The sequence below is a fragment of the Gastrolobium bilobum genome, unplaced genomic scaffold (assembly GCF_033153095.1).
Source record: "Gastrolobium bilobum isolate Gb01-03AN ecotype WA unplaced genomic scaffold, APGP_CSIRO_Gbil_v1 utg27331, whole genome shotgun sequence".
Lineage (NCBI taxonomy): Eukaryota > Viridiplantae > Streptophyta > Magnoliopsida > Fabales > Fabaceae > Gastrolobium > Gastrolobium bilobum.
The window spans coordinates 179,218-198,586 of NW_026896532.1; the positions used below are offsets into that span (position 1 = coordinate 179,218).

At 32.3% G+C, this 19,369-nt stretch overlaps 1 protein-coding gene and 1 long non-coding RNA gene across 2 annotated transcripts; one reads left to right on the top strand and one right to left on the bottom strand.

Moving 5' to 3' along the window:
• The first annotated feature begins 2,773 nt into the window (after positions 1-2,773).
• Positions 2,774-6,254, top strand: LOC133300299 (uncharacterized). The gene is made up of 4 exons (XR_009750053.1): positions 2,774-3,052; positions 3,336-3,412; positions 3,514-3,592; positions 6,002-6,254. It is a non-coding gene; the product is annotated as an uncharacterized LOC133300299 (long non-coding RNA).
• Positions 6,255-11,266: 5,012 nt separating this feature from the next.
• LOC133300305 (probable cyclic nucleotide-gated ion channel 20, chloroplastic) lies at positions 11,267-17,807 on the bottom strand. Its single transcript, XM_061499826.1, has 12 exons — positions 17,307-17,807; positions 16,900-17,091; positions 16,688-16,786; positions 16,252-16,389; positions 15,528-15,770; positions 14,625-14,912; positions 13,974-14,119; positions 13,789-13,866; positions 13,383-13,512; positions 12,758-13,004; positions 11,694-11,856; positions 11,267-11,372 (listed from the first exon to the last, which is right to left on the bottom strand). The coding sequence occupies exons 1-12, from the start codon at positions 17,805-17,807 to the stop codon at positions 11,267-11,269; spliced, it is 2,331 nt and encodes a 776-aa protein (XP_061355810.1).
• Between the last annotated feature and the right edge of the window lie 1,562 nt (positions 17,808-19,369).

The window sequence follows — 19,369 nt, forward strand, 5'->3', positions numbered from 1 at the left end:
AAATATTTATTTTAATTGATAAATTATAACTACAAAATATCTGGTAAAAAATGAACAGAAGATAGTTGAATTAGGCGATAATAGTTTTTTTTAATATCTCTTATATTATAGGAGATAAAAATATCTCTTATATATATAGCCTATTTTTTTTTCTCTTTCTCTTCTCGTCATATGATCCCTCATGGGCCTTCACATATTTTTATGTGAGTGAAAGAGATAAAATTATCTGATATAATATAAGAAACTTTAAATATTTTTTATTTTGTGTGTGTTTTTCTAATAATGTAATGTTGTCTATACAAAAAGAATATATATATATATATATATATATATATATATATATATAATTGTATGAGGTCCATATTTTCTTTTTTTCTACCTTCTTTTTTTTTCTACTTTTATGTTATAAAAGTGTGTGAGGCTCATGTAAGAAGAAGGTAGAAAAAAACAAAATATGGACCTCATACAATTATATATATATATGGCTTTAACGTTTTTACAGTGAATGTAGATAATTTATCTACATTCACTCCCAAAACGACGTCGTTTTGAGTTGAAAGATAAAAAAATTATAACGAGAAAGACTATTATAACTCTAAAATAAATTATACAAAAGTTGAAAGATTAAAAAATTATAACGAGAAAGACTATTATAACCCTAAAATAAATTATACAAAAATATATTGATTTTCACCCCAAAACGACGTTGTTTTGGGCTTAATAAATTATCTACATTAACTGCAGAAAAAAAGAGATATATATATAGGAAAAAAAATTTTACAACCACTTTAGATAAGGTTATCTACAGCTACCTCAAAAACTACGTCGTTTTGATTAATGAAGGGTGTTTATGTAATTTTAGGTGAATTAATAAAGGGTATTTCAGTAAAAGTATGTGATAAAAAAATAAACAAAATGACTGAAACACTCTTCATTATCTCACCTAAAATTACAGAAACACTCTGCATTAATCAAAATGACGTAGTTTTTGAGGTAGCTGTATATAATCTTAACTGAAGTGGCTACAGAAATGTTTACCTCATATATATATATATATATATATATAAAAGAGGAATTAACTTAGAAGAGTTTTAAACTCCCACCATCACTGGCCATTGATTTCAATTTGATGATAAAAATAGGTTGAGAGAGTAGAAAAAGTGTAGTCATTTAGTCAAGGTTCAACTTCTAGAAACGGTTTCTTCTCTTTTTCAATCATAATTTATTATTCCTTTTGTTTGACAATAAAAGATGAAAATTGGATAGTCTTGTGAGCTTAATTTGGAAGAGACAAGTAAAACTTCCTAGAAACTTCCAGGAAGGCACCAAGTACTAACAACTAACTAGTGTTATATATATATATTTTAAATAATATATTATTTCATTAAAAAAATATATTTAATTAATTATTAGGGATGCAATAGTTGAACTGTAAAGTACTTAAGACCTTGGCTAACGTGACTTCTCTTCAGACGAACATCAAAATTATTCTATGTGATTCCATTTAGCTTTTTCTTATGGATGTGGACCACTCAATTTGTAGCATTCTTTTTTTTTTTTTTTTTTTTATAATAGTGAAAATTCAACATATAATATAATACAAACTACTTAAATTACTCATTATTAGACCAATTATAATGTCTTATTTGTAGCATTCTTCAATTAAAGGCTTTATGACTGATACAGTACAAAAATATAAATATTTCACGGGTTCAATTTTTTTTATATATAAATTATTTATTAATATAATGTGAGTGAAATATTTACGGAATGTGCGTATTTAAATCGCAAATCATCTCCATCTTGATTTGGGAAAAAGTCAATGTAATACAAGATGCATATTTTGATAATGTGCATTTAAGTTGCGTATGCTCTGCATGTACATCTTGCAAAGCAAGACATCTTATAGATATATTTTAATTTTTGCACAAATCACATTTTATTTACTTTTTCATTGCAAAAAATTCAATTCTTATTTATTTTATTAAATGTTGAATACCCAAGTAGGCTTTCAAAATGGATGAATAAACATTGTCAGAATATATGTGTTTTCATATTAAATTAGTAAAAATTTGTCAAAAGAATTATGCATGGAATAAAATCATGACTTCAACCTTTCCTTCCTTCGGAGTCATGTGCACCAATGATTATTGGGAGATAAATGAACAAATAGAATTAACCCTATAATTTATCGTAATAATTAAATGAATATCTTTTTTTAATGGATAAATAATAGTCACAGTATTATTAAAATAAATTTGAAATATATTAAGATTTACTTTTTTGTAAAAAAAAAAGGGTAATATTACGTTGTTATCACATGTCAAACAACAAAATTTAATATTTAGGTACTGTGAAACTTTTTAGATAAATTAGGTTGTTATTTTTTTATTCTCTATCCAAACACGTTATTTCTATTATAATAGTCTAACCTAATTAATTAGCAAATAGCATAGTAATTAAATAATTGAGCATGTTTTAGTGAGTAAAATTAAGTATGAGGCTTAATTAAATGAATCTGAGTCACTTTGGAGTTAAAAAGTGTACTCAGTGAAAATTAAGGGGTATAAATGGGTATGGCGAAAGTGCCCAAAATATAAAAATAAAATTATAAATATTCCTAGAATAATATTCCAGACTTTTGAGTAAAGTTTGGTAATTAATGAAGTCGAATAGATAGACGAACCAATACTCACATGTTACCACTTAACTTATGTTAAGCGATTTGAACCAAAAGAACCCATCTCCCACCCCATTTTCCCGTCGCCAGCACCAGAAAGAAGAAGAGAGGAAGAAGAGAGAAAGGAAGGAGAAGAGGGAGAGAGAACCTAGATGGAACAATCCTTAACCGATTGGAGTGATTCAAAAGCCTAAACTACTATAAATCTTCCCATCTTTCATAATCCCAGCCTTGTTTGGAGTGGGGAGCATTGTGGAGAGAGATATTGCCTCTCAAAAAATTCGGCCCTTTGTGAGATTTTGGAGTTTTGGGAATTTCTACCTCCATGGGAGCTTGAGGAACGCTCCTTGCTTGGTTGTGTAACCATTGGTGGTAAGATTCTACCCCTTGAATCTTATTTTCATGGAAAATTGCATGAGTTAGGGTTCAATGAATAGTAAATTGAGATTTTGATGAAATATTGTTAAATTAGCTATGTTCTAGGAAGAATGGAGCTTAGAGCATGTTGTGAAAAATGCTAGGAACGACGTTTAATCGGTGAAAATGAGTATATTTGGAAAATGGCAAGAATATGACACTTAGATATTGGATTTCTTGCATTGTTGATAAATGGTATGGCTTGGTTGATTGATGATTGTGTCCTAATGATGTCTAGGATTGAGGCATTTGGACCAACCGTAAGTGATCAACCATTGGAGCAAGCTATGGAGCTTGATTAGCTCCATTGGATAGGTGAGTTCATGCTTATGTTTGGTATGAATTGTATAGCTTGGTTGATAGCTATGAGATGTTATTGGATGCAATATGTGTTAATTGCATTAAACCTTGTGTAGGTTTTGTTTGAGAAGAGTGATTATTGTAATTGGCTGCTGAAACTGTCGGTGATGAACAAAGGTCGAATTGAAGCTTGAGGTAAGCCTTCGGACCTTGGGTGTAATTCCCTTGACTGTTCCACCAAGCCCTGAAAGGGTAGAGGTTGTGATTGTGTATATAAATGCAATAAAATAGTGTAATGCTTTGTTATACGTATGTGTATGCATTTGGTGTGGCATAGGATGATGTTTCCCTATGTTGGTATGTTGCATGACGATGCGTAAATCATACTTGGTAGTTAGCTGGCCAGTAGGACTATTTGCATCTGAGTTTCCTTAGGACGGCTTGAGAGCCCGAGGGATTTCTCCTGGAGATGTTATTGCACTTTGCATAGATATGTATTTACTGCATTATTATTGTTATTGCTTGTAACACCCCAAATTCTGACAATTTATAATAGCATAAATAAATTCAATATTTTTATAAATAACAGCAGAAGTTCAAAATAATCGAATTTGGGAAGTGTTACCGCCGCACCTGTACAGGGACAAGTGCAAGGCTAACTCTATACATTCAAATCAAAATCTAAGACTACAATTTTTTTTTATACATAATATTTATGACAGCTAGAAATCTTGAGTCGTATCCTCACTGCCCACTGCTAGCCCGATTCCTTGCCACCTGATTTATTGAAAATCTGCTCCCCCGCAGCCGCAGGATCATTGCAGTCAAACAATCACAAACAGTCAGCAAAGCTGGTAATCCCAATCAAAATACAAAAATAAATAAATAAATAAATAGAACTCATAATAATTAAATCAAGTAATATAACTCAAAAATTCAAATCAAGTATCAACTCGTTATTAATTATATTAATCTTTATTTAGTCCATTTATTGTATTTAGTAAGGGTAATTTATCAACTAACATGTTCAGCACAACATTAATCATAATATTACATAAATGGTAATATTCACAACTCAATGACATTCATCATAATCAAATCAAATAACATTTCATTATTAATCATGTTTAAGTTCATTGTACTTAGTGGGAAGAGAACCATGGTAGACCCGGGAAACCCTGCCAGTCTATCCCGTGACCCGGGAAAAAACCACTGTTACCAGCCACGTATAATCAAAATTGGCCATAATCAATTCACATCTTCCTAGTGTGCACACCTCTTTCCAAAGTTGCTACTAGTACCCCGGGAAAAAACCACCGTTACCAGATACCACTTTGGGAAGAACGGATATAATCTTTTTCACATCAGTTTCACATCGGAGGCATAAAGCCCAAAAGTTGTGTTCATCACCTTGGGAGGTACCATCCCAAAGCTATCCTCCCACTATTAATTTATTCAATCACATACAATCAATTCAATCTTGTCACGATTCTCATAATTGTCAAATAGTTTTCATAATTTCCACATCAATTTAATCAAGATTGTAATTTCCAAAATAAATCTTTCAATAATATCATAATTTCCAAATCCATTATCCAAGAATATCATAATTTTCATATTCAACATCTACCGGGGTAAAATTCAAGTCCAATCATCATATCATAATTTTTCAAATCAAAATTCAAATATTCACATCTATTAGGGTAAAGCCAAAATCCAATAATTAATCCAATTAATTTATAGAGGTTAAAATAATTTAATTTAAATACCCTAAGGGTACATATAATAAATGAAAACATTCTAAAATTTCCTAAGGATTAAGATTACATATACATCAAACATATAACTATCTGAAAGATTAGGACACACCCAATAAAATTTCATACACAACAAATCTACAACCACCTAGAGATTAGGATTACCTGGTCTCCGTTTTCGCTAACTTCTAGAAGAAAAGAGTAATTTGGGGCAGAGAACCGGTTGGTAACCAGAAGAGTATAAAATAAATTAAACTAAGTTTTTGAACTAAGAAGAGAGAATAGTAGAGGAGAAATGTTGAAGGGTGAATTGGTTTGGTTAGGCTAGACCTCTATTCATAGTTGAAGTTTAGGGCTTACACATTACTGACTCAATGCTGACTCATCATATCTAAACAATTTATGTTTGTTGACTCATCATATCTAAACAAATTACTAATCAAACATAAATACATAAATCATCAATCAATTAATAAATCAATTAATCATAATTTATCATCTAATATATATATATATATATATATATATATAATTATATATTATCACATAAATAAAATAATATTACTATTATTATCTTACCTCTTATTATTTTAACTATTATTAACTCATTAATTAAAAATATTAAATACCAATATTATTAATTACAAAAATACTAAATATCATTATTATCCAAAAATATTTATTATTATATTATTATTATTATTATTATTTTATTAAAAGAAAATATGGGGTATTACATTGCTATTACACTGATATGGAACTGTGGGGTGGAGAGATGCTCCAAGGACCCCTGGTTTACTGGATATATTCGTATATCTCACCCCGTGTTGTGGGGACCCCCTTTCAGGTAAGGATGCTGCAGGAGCCACCAGTGGCAAGTGGCCATATCTGGATTAGCATATGCATGAGGATCCTATATTTTGATATTATACATGTTGTTTTGTAGCTCACATGTATAGGATTGTAATTCATAGACCATGGATAGATGTATGATTGTATATTGGAATGGACTTAGCCTATGCTCATGCCTTTTGTCATCTCTTTTGTTGATGGGAGCCAAGGGAATGATCATAGTGTTTTGTAAGCTAAGTTCCATGATTTGTAAGGAATATGTACTGTAAATGATGCCTACTTGGAATTCAATATATGCATGCTTGTTATGTATTGAGTTATTGAATTGGTTGGGCTGAGAATCAATTAGGTACCTTTTGTTTAAATTGGGAAACGTTGAGAAAACAAAGGTTATGCTGCCCAAATTCTAGCTAAATCTCACGAGGAGAGGTTGGGTGAGTGCTAGGATTTAGTTTTGGGGCATGGACAATTGGGGTTTGGAATGGGGATGCATCTTCCCCTAGACTTGGATTTGAAAAATGTGGGAATTGGAATTCCCTGGCAGCGCGCTTAAGCGCCCAGGAGCGCGCTCAAGCGTCCTGCTGCCCCTGTGAGTGCCAATGCATTCGGCCTCCTCGCGCTGGAGCGCCCAAAGTAGGGGCTTAAGCGCCCAGGATTGCGCGCTTGAGCGCCCTGGTTTGCGCTTAAGCGCTCTTCGCTGCAGAAAGATGGGATGCTTACTGTCTCCGCGGGTTTTAGCGCCCAGGGTTGCGCGCTTGAGCGCCCTGGTTCGCGCTTGAGCGCCCTTAGCCACTGAAGGAGGAGATGCTTCTGTCTCTGCGCGCTAAAACGTCCCAATGGGAGCTTAAGCGCCCAGGATTTAGCGCTTGAGCGCCCAGGTGCGCGCTTAAGCGCCCATTTACACAGAAAGAACTGATGCTTCCTACCTCCGCGCGCTTAAGCTCCCAGATGGAGGCTTTAGCGCCCGATAACGCGCGCTTGAGCGCCCGGCAGCGCGCTGAAGCGCGCGGGGCCTGTGATCAACACCTTCTTGTGTTGCTTCAAATTGTCATAACTTGGGCTACAGTGCTCTGATTCGAGCGCGGTTTGAAGCCACGGGTAGCTAAAGAAGAGATCTACAATATAGTAGAAGTTGTGAAAAAAATAGGAAGTAAATTAATGGTTTAAAGATGGAATAAGAACATGATGTTAAGCTTGATTTATCTGATTCCGCAAGGTAATACGGTTATGATCACGAAATTGGGTATTATAAATTCAACATGTTTTAAAATGAAAAATTTATCCGGATTTTAATTGAACCCATGTGATTGTAACTGCGCTTAATATCATAATGTGATGTTAACAAACCGGTTCTAGAACGGGGTGTTACATCTATAGTCTTTAAGATATTAGAAAATACATTTTTTGAATCACTCCATTCAAACTTACCCATTTCAAAAAATGCTTGCTGGACCAAGGGACGAAACACTTTGCAATGAAGAAAGGAGATGAAGAACAAAACAAATTGTGAATTTTTGAAAAATTAGGATTCAGAAAGTAATGTTACTCTGTCCCACTATGGGCAACCATTGGCCACCTCACTCACATAATATCATTACTATCACATAAGTCCCACTAAGGGTCGTTTATAAATTCATTTTCTTTTACGATTTCATACTTCTTCCCGTTATATTATAAGAGAAGTGTTTTAATTTTTTTTCCTTTTTATTAATAATGGTTGCTACTCAAAACTTGTGTATGCAGGACGGGGAATAGTTCTCTAGTTATATGGGAATACATATATGAACTTATCGTTTCTCAAGCTGTTTGAGATAATTTTATCTCCGGTTACTAAATCGTAACTATACAAAGACGGATCAATGGTGATGAAGGAAGAGAGAGAAAAAAAATCATAATAATTCAAAAGTGAATCAATTAATATAAATAAATAAATAAATAAATAAATAAAATGACGTAGTTTTTGAGTAGCTGGAGATAAACTTATCTCAAGCTGCTTGAGAAATATTTTTCCATATATATATATATATATATATATATATATATATATATATATATATATATATATATATCGGTTCATCAATTAAGTTCAATTTAAACACGTCAAATCTATTATAGGAGGTGAAATTCAACAAAGAACAAATTTAATGGTTGAGCGGACTTGAATAACAAATTGATTTTCATGGACCCCAAAGTGAATTTTAATCTCTTAAGAATTAATATTATATACAACAAATCTTTCACAAAACAAATCGGCGATTTACTTAATTAATTATTAATGCCGGAGATGTTACACATTTCTTATAGGGAAAAGTTCAAACTTCAAATGTCTCCATGTAGTTTACTTTTGAATCACTTACTCTCCTATTTTTATTTATTTTTTATCATTTATCCTTGTGTTTTTTTTCATCTAAATCCCTCTTTAATAATATTAAATTTTTTAATTAATATGACTATTCTACCCACTTCAGCTACCTTTTCATCTTCTTCCCAAGTTTTGCAAACAAAATTTATCAACTCCCTTTACATTCTCTATTTTTCCTTGGAGCACCAAAGTTCAGCCTCTAAACAAACAATCCTATTTATTTTACATCACTTTGTTACCTTCTCATTTGGCAATGAGGCAACAAGCCAGATGTCATCACAACTTTAACACCAAAAACAAAGTATGGTCTACTATTCTGATCTCCACTCAAATCCCAACAAGACGCTGATAGAAAATCTGATTATCAAGCATAGTTCAAAAGGAAGGCATAATATCAAACAAGTTAAGAGCAATTAAACAAACATCACAAAATTAAATTAAAGTAACAATTGGTCCCATCATCTCATTTAAAAGTTTAACAGGTGGGTCTTTTCCATTGCAAGCATGGAAAGGCACAACAAGCACAATTGCATACTCATATTCATCCTATTGCTCAAGAAGTAAACAACAAAGTAATAACTTGAAATTTTGTACTACAACCGATGGGGGAGGGGAGAGCTGTACATAGAAAGAGAAAAGGAAAGGAAATTTGCATTTCATAATTTACAATTTTTGAAAAAGCATTTGGTTAAAATTTTGCTTTTGGCCTTTGCCATTTGGTTCATTTTGTAAATTTTATTTTTAATAAAAATTACTTTGATTAAAAGCTCATTGCATTTGCTTTTTATATTCTTATCACAAGTCATGTGACACTTCACAATTTTTTTCAAAAACTGGATAGTGAAAGAAAATTTGGTTGTATTGTTAGAAATTCTTGCAAAGCTTGAGGACAATGATATAAATTTATCAAATTTATCAAATTTTTAACAATTTTAAGTAAGGACTTGTAGGGAAAAAAATCACATGAGTATAAGTGATTAAAGAAAAAATAGGGGGCTAACTGATTCAAAGGAATATCATAGGATCAAATGATGATAGTTCAGTTAGTGCTGGGGGGGGGAGCATGTGTTTGATCCTCCCGAATACCGTCTTTGGGAGGCTTAATCACGGGACTTGCCCCGAATCGAATTAGTCGCGAAGCGATGAATCAATTGAAATATCTCCAAAAAAAGGAGGGGGATGTTCAAAAACCCCATATGGTATTGCTTCGAATCACTTACACCCCTATGCTTTATTTTTAATTACTTAACCCCCTCTGATTTTTTCATCCACACCTCTTATTAACATATTTAGAAACTTAATTAAATATATCTATTTTACCCTTCTTAGAAGAAGAAAATAGAGTGACAAAAAAAAAACCAAATGTTATGAAAACTTAGAACACTTAATAAAAAATTAAAAGAAAAAATATCCAAATGTGTCTAAATAAAAAATACCGTCTTTGGGAGGCTTAATCACGGGACTTGCCCTGAATCGAATTAGTCGCGAAGCGATGAATCAATTGAAATATCTCCAAAAAAAGGAGGGGATGTTCAAAAACCCCATATGGTATTGTTTCGAATCACTTACACCCCTATGCTTTATTTTTAATTACTTAACCCCCTCTGATTTTTTCATCCACACCTCTTATTAACATATTTAGAAACTTAATTAAATATATCTATTTTACCCTTCTTAGAAGAAGAAAATAGAGTGACAAAAAAAAAACCAAATGTTATGAAAACTTAGAACACTTAATAAAAAATTAAAAGAAAAAATATCCAAATGTGTCTAAATAAAAAATACCGTCTTTGGGAGGCTTAATCACGGGACTTGCCCTGAATCGAATTAGTCGCGAAGCGATGAATCAATTGAAATATCTCCAAAAAAAGGAGGGGGATGTTCAAAAACCCCATATGGTATTGTTTCAAATCACTTACACCCCTATGCTTTATTTTTAATTACTTAACCCCCTCTGATTTTTTCATCCACACCTCTTATTAACATATTTAGAAACTTAATTAAATATATCTATTTTACCCTTATTAGAAGAAGAAAATAGAGTGACAAAAAAAAAACCAAATGTTATGAAAACTTAGAACACTTAATAAAAAATTAAAAGAAAAAATATCCAAATGTGTCTAAATAAAAATAATAATTAAGCAAAAAAAGAAAGAAGAAAAAAAAACCAAACATATCTAAATAAAAAAGAATAAAATAGACCAAGAACAAAAAAGAAAAAAAAATAAAACCAAATATATTGGAAACTCATGACAGTAATCTCTTTTGTTCTATTTCTTTTTTATTTTAAATTTTTGTTCTATTTTTTTTATTTAGACTATTTTATTTTTTTCAATTTTAATCTTCTCTGTCACTATTGTGATTTAAAACATATTTGGTCTTATTTTTTGTTCTATTTTTTTTGTCCTTAATCATTTTTTTCTTATTTAAACACATTTGATCCTTTTTTTTTTTTTTCTGTTAGTCTTTTATTAAGTGTTCTAAGTTTTCATATCATTTGGTCTTATTTTTTTATTTTTTTTGTCACTCTATTTTCTTCTTCTAAGAAGGATAAAATATGTATATTTAGTCAAGTTTCTAATAGTGTTAAGGAGGGGTGTGGATGAAAAAAATCACAAGGGATTAAGTGATTAAAATTAAAAACAGGAGTATAAGTGATTCAAAGCAATATCATAAGATGGTTTTTGAACTTTTCTAAAAAAGAAAAAGAAAAAAAGGGATACCATAGGAAGGATTTTGAACTTTTCCCTTTCTTATAATTTAGAGGCATATCAAGTGTAAGTATATACCTAAACCTTAAATTTTAAAGCATTTGCCCTTTATCATCTAATTACAAAAGGACACCTTTGTTGAACTTCATTAAATGCTGTGTAGCAAATCAGATATAACAATTAAGGTTTAATCTGATAGTGAGGAATTATCACGAGTTAGACGTTTCTTCCTGTATCTCCATGCAACTTGAATCCGGGCTGCTGCAAGTGATCTCCAATAAGGTGATTCATACCTAACAACATAACACAATTATCAAACCATTGTATCAATCTTAAGAAGATTATGCTGAACCATAAATGCATATACAACAAGGGTTCGCTTTTTCTGCAGTTATTGCAGATAAGTTATAAGTCAATACGACGTCGTTTTAGGACGGAAATCATGGTGTTTTTGTAATTTTAATTTATTTTAGGGTTATAATAGTGTTTATATTTATAATTTTTTAAGATTTCAATACCAAAACGACGTCGTTTTGGGAATAAATGCAGATAACTTCTCTGCATTAACTGCGGAAACATTTTTCCCATACAACAAAGACAAGAGAATGAATGACCTTATGGCTCCTTGAACTAGTGGACTCCTCAAGAACCTTGTAAAAAGGATTGTGACTTCTTCAAGGTCAGCAGCTCTTAGTGAAAAGGCTTCCACATTTGTTAAGCAGATTATTGTCCTGTTGCTAAGCAACCTCTGTCCTGGAAGCCTTACTTTTCTACCATCTGCAGCAGAAATTATATTGATACCATAATAAAGTCACACTCACCTTACTTTGTAAAATATTAGAAGATAGAGAAGGAAGAAAGGAGTAAAAACTATTTGAGTGATATCTTAATTCTGTATTACTTTGCACATACTTTGCAAGGCTATAGATATACAAGACTTTTGACTATTATTTTTACATGAAAATAAATATTATAAGGAAAGAAATAAATTGAAATAATGGTGAAAAGAGAGAAGGGAATAAGTAGAAATAATGATAATTACAATGAAAGTGAACTGTTTGGGTGCTAGGAGATGAATATGTTTCCTTTGATGGGGTGTAGTATGTCAATGTAACAGTGATCAATGAGGTAGAGATATGAACCTAAGCTCAATGGAGAGTCACCCTGAGTAATATCTCATGCCAAGGCTGAGAGCAATTGGAGAATGTGGAAAGTGCGGTGGCTGTATGGTAGCAATTCTGTAGCATAACAATTTGCAATGAGTGTGTAAAAGGTGTCTCCTCTATAGCTGAAGTGGGGTGCATATAGGTGGAAAATATCCCCAGTGATAAGCCATAACTATTTTGCCGTTATGGGCCCGCTATGTGTAAGGCAAACACACTCACCTGATGCGAGAGGTGTAAGGTGTACTGTGTAGGAAAGTAAGATTCTCTACAATAAGAGTTTAAAAGTCTCACTTTAGGGATGCCGGGGTGTAACCCCTTATATGGGACCACAAGTTTTGGACTAATGTGTTCGGTCCACAACAGAAAGGATATGATTATTTCATGCAACATGAGATATATTGATGAACCACACTATTTGCTTGTTTTATAGAGGCCGAATTTCTGATCAATGATCATTGCAACACCAGCTGACAAAATATTTGACAGGAATATCTTGTCAAGGATTGCCATACCTGAGCTGACTGAAGAATGTTCAAGATACCATCTCAGAAGTTCTTCACCACAAGCATCTCCTTCTGATAAGGGAACTCTAGTTCCATCTTCTCCTATGCTCTCCAATTTCCCACGCACCACAAATATCATATTCTCTACCAGACCACCTTGACGCAAAATCATACTCCCTTTGATGTATGTCTTTTGTCTTAGTCTCTCACAAATGGAATCCAAGATAGGCTCATCCATCATGGCAAAAACTCGAACCTGCAGACATTTTAGATCCTCAGAATATGGACACAAATTGGTACAACGTATAAAAGACTACTTAAATCATCATTACACAGAAAATTCAGTATTGTCTAACATACTTTGGTTTTCAATATATCATTGTTTTAGTTTCATGATGAAGATGCATAAAGCTTTTCCTTCAAAGTAGTTTTCACACTGAAACATCTATCTAATTCTAGCATGTTACAAGTAAATACTCAAGGAAAGTAGATTTTTAAATGAAACATAAAGGCTGAGATTTTGAAGCTCAACTAACATCTAAACAACTTAACTACAATATACTCAAAAGATTAAGCACTATAAATTGGTGTAATTATAACTAGTAATTTATACCACAGATATTCAAGTGCATACTTTCTTAACAAAGCTGAAGAGATGACGTCTTATGTCTCTCTGGAGATCTTCTGGCAAATTCTCAAGAAGCATTTCTTCATTCACACCTCTTGTTGCAGCCCAATTATACCGTTCAGCCAGTCGTACTCTCCTGCATATCAGACATAGTATCTATCACTTGTACATTATGTATGATCCATAATTTAATGTGACATAATAACCAAAATAAAAATGACAAAAAGTTGACATATTCTTATCTTAGCTTTCAGGCCTATAGTCTATAGACATGCAATACTATACAATATTTTGCATCTCTTTAAAATCTAAAAGAAGTGTCCAGAAAAGTAAATTTCTCATGTACATTGACAAATATATTTTTTTTGGCAATGTGGATGTGATTCATGAAAAGAATGAGAAAATCATGTACCTTCTTAGTTCTCCTGGTAAGCGCCTATGGCTCATCCATTGCTCAACATCACTTGCTCTAAGTTGCATTTCTAGCCTCCTATAAACGTATGGAAGAAAATATAAATAGTGTATTGTTACACTAAATGCATTAGAATTTTGACTATTAAAGTCTAATTGAAACATGCAGAGCTAGACAAGTTTTACCTGCGTCCAAGAGACTGAATAAAGTTCTGAAAGTTCCCAATGAGAAGAGCTAAAAGTAAGAGTCCCAATCCTATGATGGCAATAGTAAAAAGGACTTCCCCCACAAAATAGCTAGGGACCATATTACCAGCAAAAACACTGATTTGCTGCATAAAGATCACACCAGGTAAAATTATTAGAGATATCAAATCATTTATTTTCGTGAATCTTTTCGTGCTTTTCGTTTGGATTCATCTGCCACCCAACTAGTTCGGAAAAAAAGTGTTGTTGATGTTGATATCAAATCATTTCTTTGCTTTCACTTAACATTCACAATTGACAAGATATCAAAGCATCTATGACCAAGTGCACAAGCATCTATTATCTTAAAATTAGCATATAATATGTTCTTCAAATAATTACAAAAACCATTATACATCACATGCTTTTGTAATTTTTTTATATGAACTTTCTAATATTTATGCTAGATTAGCATAAAAATAGTTTTATTTCAATGGTCAAATTGATCAAAATCATTTCCTACAATGAGCTAATGAATGGTGTATATGCGACAAAATTTCCATCAATGTCATTCCATAGTCACTATATATATATATATACAAAATTACTACTAGAAGGAACAAAAGAAAAGTTAAAGAATGAAATGCATACCTGGAATCCCCAAAACAAAGAAAACACGTATTTGTTGATCACATTATTTTCTGTAATAAGTTGTACAGCAGGAAAATAGATCCCATAATTAAAATCACCACCAGTGGAAGGGAAACCACTACTGGTAGTGGGATTCAAACAATTAATGGCATCTGTGTTGTTGTTCCATTGAGCTGATGTTAGGCCAGCTTGATTGTTTCCATCATAGCCACGCCCACAATCAATCAATTTCAGGCATCCAGGTATATTAGAATTACGGCACGCATCTCGCAAACATTGATTAACCCTCTGGAAGAATGAAGCGGAAGAAAACCAGAAAGTTAGTAAATTGAATGTTAATTAACATTCATTTACTCAATTAAATTCCTAATTCAAATTGAACCACTCATCTTCAAAGCATCCAACAAAACACAATAACTTTGATAGTTGAATTTCATTGACAACATTGCAGTAACAATTAGAAGGATTAAATTTCTGAGCACATATTACTACCATGTTGACAAAGCATTTCAACTTGCCTATAAATCTCATTACATATTATTATAATATATACAACCACATGGAAATCAGACGCATTCAAATGAATCAAGTATTATGTCTTCCGCTTTTTTCTTGTCAAAGAAATATAATATAAAACCATTAATGTGGCATTCACCTGATAGTTTAAGCTTTTGGATTAAATAGGTTATTTACATGGTATCAGAGCTTCCGTGACTAAGTGGTCACAAGTTTAATCCTCACCACCTTCATTATATTAATGAATAATTAAATATTGTGGACTTTCTGAGCACAATTGAAAATAAATGGGAGCTTGCAAGCAAGTTGATAATTTATAGCAAATCATGAAATTTAGTGAGGAAGCAATTTGGTATTTTTGAAAAAGGAAGTTTAAATGTTACTAACCTGTAGACCAAAGAGGTACCAGCAAGAGCCAACAACATGGCCAAATAGCATAAAAATGAGAAGATTTATTGTGAAATTTGCCCAGGCTGACTCAAATATGAATCCTGTTGGAGACTGGCCAATTAGCAGTGGCAGAAACCTGAATAATCTGGGAATATATTGCACCAGGATTGATGCTCGCAGAAGATTCTTAGCAGAATTTGCTCCCCCCAAGGAATTTGGCAAGACAACCAATATCATTATCTGCACATATTTCACTATATATGTCATGACAAGGAGTTTGGTGAGTACATAAACCCAAATGGCTTCTATCCTTTTCACAGATTGAAAACCCTTTCCTTCTTCTCAAGCACATGTTCAAGTCCGGGGACAAGTTATTCCTCAGAAATCAGAATGACGTACCAAAAGGAGAAAACATTGTGGTAACTTCAAACATTAAGATGATGACATAGAACAAGCAGCAGTTTATAAAGATAAATATAAAATGAAGTCAACAAAATCCTATGTTTTTAAGCATTACACTGCCACAGCATGGAAGATAAAAAAAATTTCTAGCCCATAAATAACAGCTTAAGCTTAGAATAATTAATTTTTGACAAGGTATGAAAGCCTTTATGAACAATTGTTAATAGATTGACAATGGATACCCAAAATACTAAGTCACAATGTGAAAGACAAAAAAAAAGTTTACATATGGAAGAAAGGGAGATGGGAAGAGATTTACCTGAGGTAGAGGAACTACAACAAATAAGTCAAAAAGAAAATAACTCTTCAAGTAATTAAGAGCAATTTTCTTAGGTTGGTCAACTAAATCTCCAGCACCAACCACTCTCGACTCAGGAGAAACATAAGCCAACCTAAACTGCAAAGAAGCAACTTGGTAGAGTTATTTAACCTTTAAATTATGAAAAGGCAGCAAATTAGACTTTAAAACTTAGAAACCATATTTTAGATTCAGGATAACTGCACTTTTCTTTTGGCCTAAACTACTAAACAATAACGAAGCAAGATATACATAAGTAAAGAGATGCAACACCACTTAATACTATCAATAGGTTATAGCTCAGCCTATTCATCATCTGTGCCAATTAATGATTTCATTTCTATGAATATAATTGTGTGGGGGATGATTTTAACAAAGGTAATTATTGAAAGGTTACCTGGAGAAGAATGTTACAGAAATATACAAAATCATTCATGCTTCTAAGAATAGCAAGTGCTATTGTCAATCTCCAGTTGATAACAATACAATTATAATCCTACATACAATGAACACGAAAAATGCAGAGTAAATTAGCAAATGGAAGCAGGAAAAGATAAGTGACTAGAACTTGGAAGATATTGTAATTAAATAAAAGGTAAAGAATCATACCTGCTCCACATAGAGTACAAAGAAAAATAAAGGATCCACAAAAATTGCCACCAAGCAACAAATAGCCAAAATCTTGTTCCATTTTTGTACGAATTTTGTGTGAGGGTTCATAACTCCAGGAACACATGAAGAGCAGAAAGAAAAAAGTTTTCTTGCAAAACCTTTGGCATCGCCGTAAAGAACATTGCGGAACTGTAAACATTCAAAATATGAACAAATTTTTTATGTGAAAGTGATAGTAGATCATAATAGTATGAATACAAATATAGCATGTCTATAACATGAAAAGAGATATATAGCATGAACACATTTCTACAAAATAATAATAATAAAGTGCTTGACTATGCACAATATAATTGAAGGCAACTGAAATAATAGTCTATTCTAGGAAGAAAGACAAGACACACCTTGGGATCAAATGTAGTGGAAACTTTTGGATTTCTTGGCTTAGAAGGGTTGAAGTAAGTGGGGCAAATAGTACAATAAGGATCATTACACATTCCTAGTCGCCCTGACCTCATTAAGTGTTCATTCTTATCATTATAGTTGTTGTTCCAGTAACTTGAACCTATGCTACGGAAAGTAGAAAAATTTTCTGTCTTGCTCTCTTCTTCTTTTTCTCCTGTTACAGCTATTCTCTGTTGCAAAATATTTCCAGTTCCACGGTTATCATATAGTGGACCACTCATCTGCATAAAAGGAGTTTTTCTCTCTCTCAAAAGTGGACCAGTATGTCCCACAAGACTAGTTTCTCTCCCATATGACTCCAAGGAGCTCATAGGAATAGAAAATGATGCACTTTTTGTCTTGGATGCGAAACTTCTGAATTTAGAATCCAGGGGTGCATCATATGATTCTTCATCTGTCTCTGACAGCACCGGCAGCTCAATGCCTTCAAAATTAGCCATGTTTCCTTGATAATTCTGTAATTTTTCATGAAACTAACAAAACATTCAATACACACTTTTCTGTATCATATCAACAAAATCAAATCATTCGATTTAACATGAAACTTGAAAGGGGAGTATATAAATTATAAAGCAGTAAGTAACAAGTGCAGTATTAAAAAGCCAAATACTATACAGTAGTGACAAAGCCAGAAAGAACTTAATGCATCATAAGGGAACTAGTATTCTCAATTGGCTTCAAATTTTTATTTATTTTTATTTTTTTCAAGATGAAGATTTCAACATTTCCAAACTATAAAACAAAAATAAGAAAATGGGGATGGGGAATGTTAAAAATGATTAAAAGGGGTACTTATGAACACAGATTTGAAGCATAATGTAATGAGGCCAACTTACTGCAAAAGCAATGAAAAATCAATGAATACCTTAATGAAGCAGATTTCTCAGTCAAAAGTCAAAACCCCCCACCAACTTTTATGTCAAAAAGCATGCAGTTTTGAGAGGTTGTTGATCATAGGATGAATAAGAGAGGAGAATCTCACAGCAAGGAAGAAAGTTGAAAGAGACAAAAAAAAAAAAAAGAATGAAGTGTGAACACTCTGAAAAGAAATTGAAAAAGTCAGCTATGACCTGTGAATGATGATGAAAGAGAGCTGGAATTCTCATTAACATAAACTTTTATGATTGGATGGTTGCATTGTTGGTAAGAAGGGTACGGTATCAAAACATATAATATAATGGGAAGGCGTTATCGTTTACTTTTTCATTTTCTATTTGTCTTAACTAGGTTCTTTGGTTCTATTTGGATTTGGATTTGGTGAAGTAAGAAAGAGAAACCAAACATTGTTTTGCAGTAATGGGGTGTTTGTTGAAGTTCAGATTCAGACAAGTGTAACTGACATAGTTGTACTTGGTTGAGTGTTACTCTACCCAGGTTAGCGAGAAAAACTTTAATGCACTAGCAGATCCCTAACTTGGTGCTCTTTTTTGTTAAAAAGGAAAATAAATTTTTCCTTTTTTATCAAATTTCTTTTATATTTATTAAGTTATAAAAACAAAATTTGATTAAAAAAATATCGAGTTCGGTGATCCAATGCATTGAATTTTTTTTTCCTGGTTAGCACTGTTCAGAAAACACTTCTCAATTGTACGTATATGGCTATGTGGATATTATATTATAACATTTCCCCAGTTTTAATATTGAAAAAAAAAAATTATTTTAAAGAATATAAACTTTTGCAGGTAATTTATATAAAGCATAACCGGTCTTATTTTGTGTAAATTTAAAAGTTGTTTTTTTTCTCTCTCCGTAGTAACATCGCTTACGTATAAAGTAAAAAAGTAAAAAAAATTTAAATTTACACAAAATATAACCGATCATACTTTATGTAAGTCACTAAAAAATATAACTTGTATTCTTTTAAATCACTAACAATATACCCTTTAATATTAGAGTAAGGTTTCGGGTCAAACAGTATAAATGCCTGAACCAGATGGAAACCGTACTAGGTAACGCTTGGATAACTTTGATGTGACCTGTGACCAAATGAAAAATCATGGTT